The 2503-nt window shown below is 46.3% G+C and overlaps 1 protein-coding gene across 1 annotated transcript in view; it reads left to right on the top strand.

Moving 5' to 3' along the window:
- LOC108240510 (BTB/POZ domain-containing protein KCTD16) overlaps positions 1-1367 on the top strand; it is a 15547-nt gene extending 14180 nt beyond the window's left edge. The window contains exon 2 of the mRNA XM_017424047.3: positions 203-1367. Within this exon, the coding sequence (XP_017279536.1) occupies positions 203-654 (452 nt within the window). The 3' untranslated portion in view covers positions 655-1367. The remainder of the gene's footprint in view (positions 1-202) is intronic.
- Positions 1368-2503: the final 1136 nt, after the last annotated feature.

The following is a 2503-nucleotide window of genomic DNA, read 5'->3' as shown; positions in this document are numbered from 1 at the left end:
ATTTAGATTTATATTTAGCATGTAGCTGTAACAATTACATGTAATTAGCTAAATGTTGTAAAAAGTGACATCAGAAAATCAACACTACATTTTAAAACAGTGTTTGAAGCTAAATGTGACAAAATTTAGGCATGAATTTTGAGCACAAGCTCCTTTACAAACGGCGCCCCATACAAATATGTTTGTGTGTGTTTTCTTCCAGGCGGGCCCTCGCGGTGGTCGTCCTCCCACTGTGACTGCTGCTGCAAGAGCCACAAGAGCGAGCGCGAGGGAGAGAGCGGCACCTCCTTCAACGACCTCTCCACTTCCTGCTCCGAGACGCAGTCGGAGGCCAGCTCCCCCCAGGGAACTGTGATCTGCGGCCCCGTGAGCCGACACGCCAACATCCAGACGCTGGACCGCCCCGTGCCCAAAGGGCCCGTGCACATGCTGCAGCAGGCCGAGATGCGCCGCAAGACGGACGGGCTCCGCGTCAGGACCTTCGGCGTGCGGGAGCGAGAGGCCGCCAAGAGGAAAGCCAACAAGGAGAAGATGACGCCGGAGCAGGAGCTGGAGAAATGCATCCAGGACTTCCGGCGCATCAGGATTCCCGATCGCTTCCCGGAGAGGAAGTACATGTGGCAGTCGGAGCTCCTGAGGAAGTACCGCCTTTGAATCCGGGCGCGGAGAGAGAAGAAAAAGACAGAGATACGGAACTATCATGTCACAGCCTGTAAAGTGGATTGAAATGCATATGGCAATACACTGCACACTGACACACACTGTACCAGAAAAAAAAGAGAGAGACTAAAATCCAAAGCACATACAGTACAAAGCAGAGTGAGTTATTGATTTGTAAAGTATGCACAGTGTTGTGTACGATATGCATGTGTGTAAATCAGAGCGAGGCTACAAACGAAGGCACACCGCAGGTTCTAACATCACTGACAACAAAGCAACCTCAGGGGAACCATCGTTTCAGTTCACCAACCTATCACATATTGTGTGTGCTGCTGTAGCTGTTTTTAAAACCGGATGTACCCAGATGGTGCTGTGAGTACGCAACGGAACCTCACTATACTTCACTGAGAACACACATGTACGTTAAGTAGGCTTTGGCGACAGCACTTGCATGCCATTTCACCCTTAGCACAAACGTGCAATATCGAACAGAGTTTCAGTTCACCGTCTCGTCAGATGGGTCCAACCGAGTGGGACTGAGGGGAGCACTGCCTAGGTCTGTTTGCCAACGTAGAACTTTTTGTCTGATGTTGTCATTTTGTGTTGGTTAGACAGTTTTCTGTGGGATACAATGCCAATGGATATCGGTCTAATCCTTGATTGTAAGTGTACTGAAAAAAACACAACAAAAAACGTAAATAAATGGGTTAGAATCCTACCTGATGATGTGGACTTTGTTGTGATGTTTAAATGCCTTCAGAGACCGCCTCCTAACAGGTTTTTGTTTGAGTTGTACGGTTGACTGAACCAAAAGAACCAAGAGAGTTTTATCCTCAAACTCAAAACCGACCCGGTATAAAACATACCCACACAGCCATATAAGCATCATCTATAACTAATCCTCAACCCAATTTTTTCTGCGCCCTAAATTGAGACTAGCAGACTGTCTGGAGCTTGTAATAGTGAAAAAACACACCAGACCCCACACATGTTGAGCAGAACAGGGAGGTTTGGCTGTTGTCTTCAACTCTTCATTAAGACAGCTTAAAGATTGTAGAGTATCCAGGCATGGGCAGCTTCTGCATCGCTGATCCAAAATGTGGTGTAAATAAAACTCTGTGCATCGACAGAATCTTAAACAGTCTACTTCACTATTTGGCTCTTTCAGACTCAAACCGGTCTCCAAAAATCAGGCCTTGAGGTTTTGAACACCATGACACTTTGCTCCAGTCCCCTCCAATTTCCTCCATGAAGAGAAGGGTCCAAAATATTCAGGTTTAAAACTCCAAATTACAACCCCAAATGCCAAATATTCATGATGACTTTCTGGCTAGAAATGAAAACTGAAAGGATCAGTTGATGTGGTAGCTCTCTGTGTAACTCTTAAAAAGACTTTCTTACTATTTAATGAAAACTGGCTTGTTTAATTTGTGTTCAAGCCATGGCAAGCGATGAGTCTTTAAGTGTAATTTTAATTTTTGTTCGTAACTGGAAATGATGCCACCTTTGTCACAACTCGAGGGTATCTGTCTAAAGAGCGAGACCAAGACCAGACACAGAGACGAGGATTAAGGTAAGTGCGTTTATTTACAGGTGCGACTATGTACAAGGATCGTTTCCAGAAGGAGTCTGCAAGAGAAGGAGAACTGGGTGAGTCTCGGGTACAGTTCTGATTTCCAAGATGGTTGCGAAGGTTACAATGTCTCTGTTTGCTTACAGGTCCTAGCGGGAGATTGCGGCGTCGAGGAGGAGCGAGGAGGTTCCAGTGGTTTCCAAAGAGGAGCCAGGTAGCAGCGAGGTAAGTATCCGTGAGTATCCAGGTAAGTGGTTCTTCCGACCCGTA

The sequence above is a fragment of the Kryptolebias marmoratus genome, linkage group LG9 (genome assembly GCF_001649575.2).
Source record: "Kryptolebias marmoratus isolate JLee-2015 linkage group LG9, ASM164957v2, whole genome shotgun sequence".
NCBI lineage: Eukaryota > Metazoa > Chordata > Actinopteri > Cyprinodontiformes > Rivulidae > Kryptolebias > Kryptolebias marmoratus.
This window is presented reverse-complemented; position numbering and strand designations above follow the sequence as displayed.